The sequence below is a fragment of the Triplophysa rosa genome, linkage group LG8 (assembly GCF_024868665.1).
Source record: "Triplophysa rosa linkage group LG8, Trosa_1v2, whole genome shotgun sequence".
Taxonomy (NCBI): domain Eukaryota; kingdom Metazoa; phylum Chordata; class Actinopteri; order Cypriniformes; family Nemacheilidae; genus Triplophysa; species Triplophysa rosa.
The window spans coordinates 265,058-266,340 of NC_079897.1; the positions used below are offsets into that span (position 1 = coordinate 265,058).

A 1,283-nucleotide genomic window follows, 5' to 3' on the forward strand; every position below is an offset into this window, starting at 1 on the left:
TCTCTCTCTCTCTCTGTCTCTCTCTCTCTCTCTCTCTGTCTCTCTCTCTCTCTCTCTCTGTCTCTCTCTCTCTCTCTCACACACTCTCTCTCAGCTCCCCCAGAGTTTCTGCAGTGGCCTCAGTCGGTGTCTAAAGCCGTGGGCAGCAGTGCTGTGTTCACGTGTCAGGCGCAGGGCGTTCCAGAGCCGCATCTCATCTGGCTGAAGAACGGCAAGATTCTCACACCCAGAGGCAACGTCAAACTCACCAACAACAATAGGTGAACATTCACCCTTCATATATAGATATATATATGTAAACACACACACTGTTAAATGTCATGTGATGTTGTTGTGTTCAGTACGCTGGCAGTGACGCGCATCACAGCGCAGGACGAGGCGATCTATCAGTGTATAGCAGAGAACAGTGCAGGAACTAACCAGGCCAGCGCCAGACTCGCTGTCTCTCGCTCTGCTGATCTCCCAGAAGCCCCGCAGGACCTCACGGCCACACCGCTGTCCACCACCTCACTACTGATCCGCTGGAACCGACCTGAACCTCACGTCAGCGACAGGATCATCGGATACGTGCTGCACATCCGCAAGCTGGGCGGTGAGACAGACAGACAGACAGACGGTTCAGATAGTTTTCTGCTGTGAGGTTTGAAGGAAAGTGTTGATGATGTTTGTGTTCTTCAGATCCAGACAGCGGTGAACTTCAGGAGGCCGTAACTAAAGACACATTTCAACATGAGTTTAATAACCTGGAGACCGCCACCACATTCTCCATCTATGTGAAGGCATATTCACCTCAGGGAGCCAGTCAGCAGTCTCCCATCATCATCACCACAACACTGGGTGGAGGTACCAAATAAAACCTGTGTTTCCCCTTCATCACGCATGATCAACACATGTTTACAGTACAAACATGCCCATTTAAAATACACTTTTCATAGGGAGGCTTTTCACTCGTTTTCAAATGTCTGAAGTTCAAACAAACACTTCTGGAATTGATATGAAAGTGTCTTTGTTCACTCCCACAGTTCCCAGTATGCCCAGTTTCTTCACGAAGGTTCTGAACAGCACAGCCATGCAGGTGTTCTGGGATCTGCCCAGTAAAGCCGGTCGAGTGGAGGGATATAAACTCTCTCACCGCATGATAACACAACAAGAGACCACAACTGAAGAGCGTTTCCCCAGCCACATCAACACACACACCATCTCTAACCTCGGTTAGTCAAGACACACACACGCACATCAACACACACGCACACACACACACACACACACACACACACACACAC

At 49.6% G+C, this 1,283-nt stretch overlaps 1 protein-coding gene across 1 annotated transcript in view; it reads left to right on the forward strand.

Moving 5' to 3' along the window:
* LOC130557689 (immunoglobulin superfamily DCC subclass member 3) overlaps window positions 1-1,283 on the forward strand; it is a 5,716-nt gene that overhangs the window by 3,040 nt on the left and 1,393 nt on the right. The window contains exons 2-5 of the mRNA XM_057339679.1: window positions 95-260; window positions 342-592; window positions 679-843; window positions 1,023-1,211. Of these exons, the coding sequence (XP_057195662.1) occupies window positions 95-260; window positions 342-592; window positions 679-843; window positions 1,023-1,211 (771 nt within the window). The remainder of the gene's footprint in view (window positions 1-94; window positions 261-341; window positions 593-678; window positions 844-1,022; window positions 1,212-1,283) is intronic.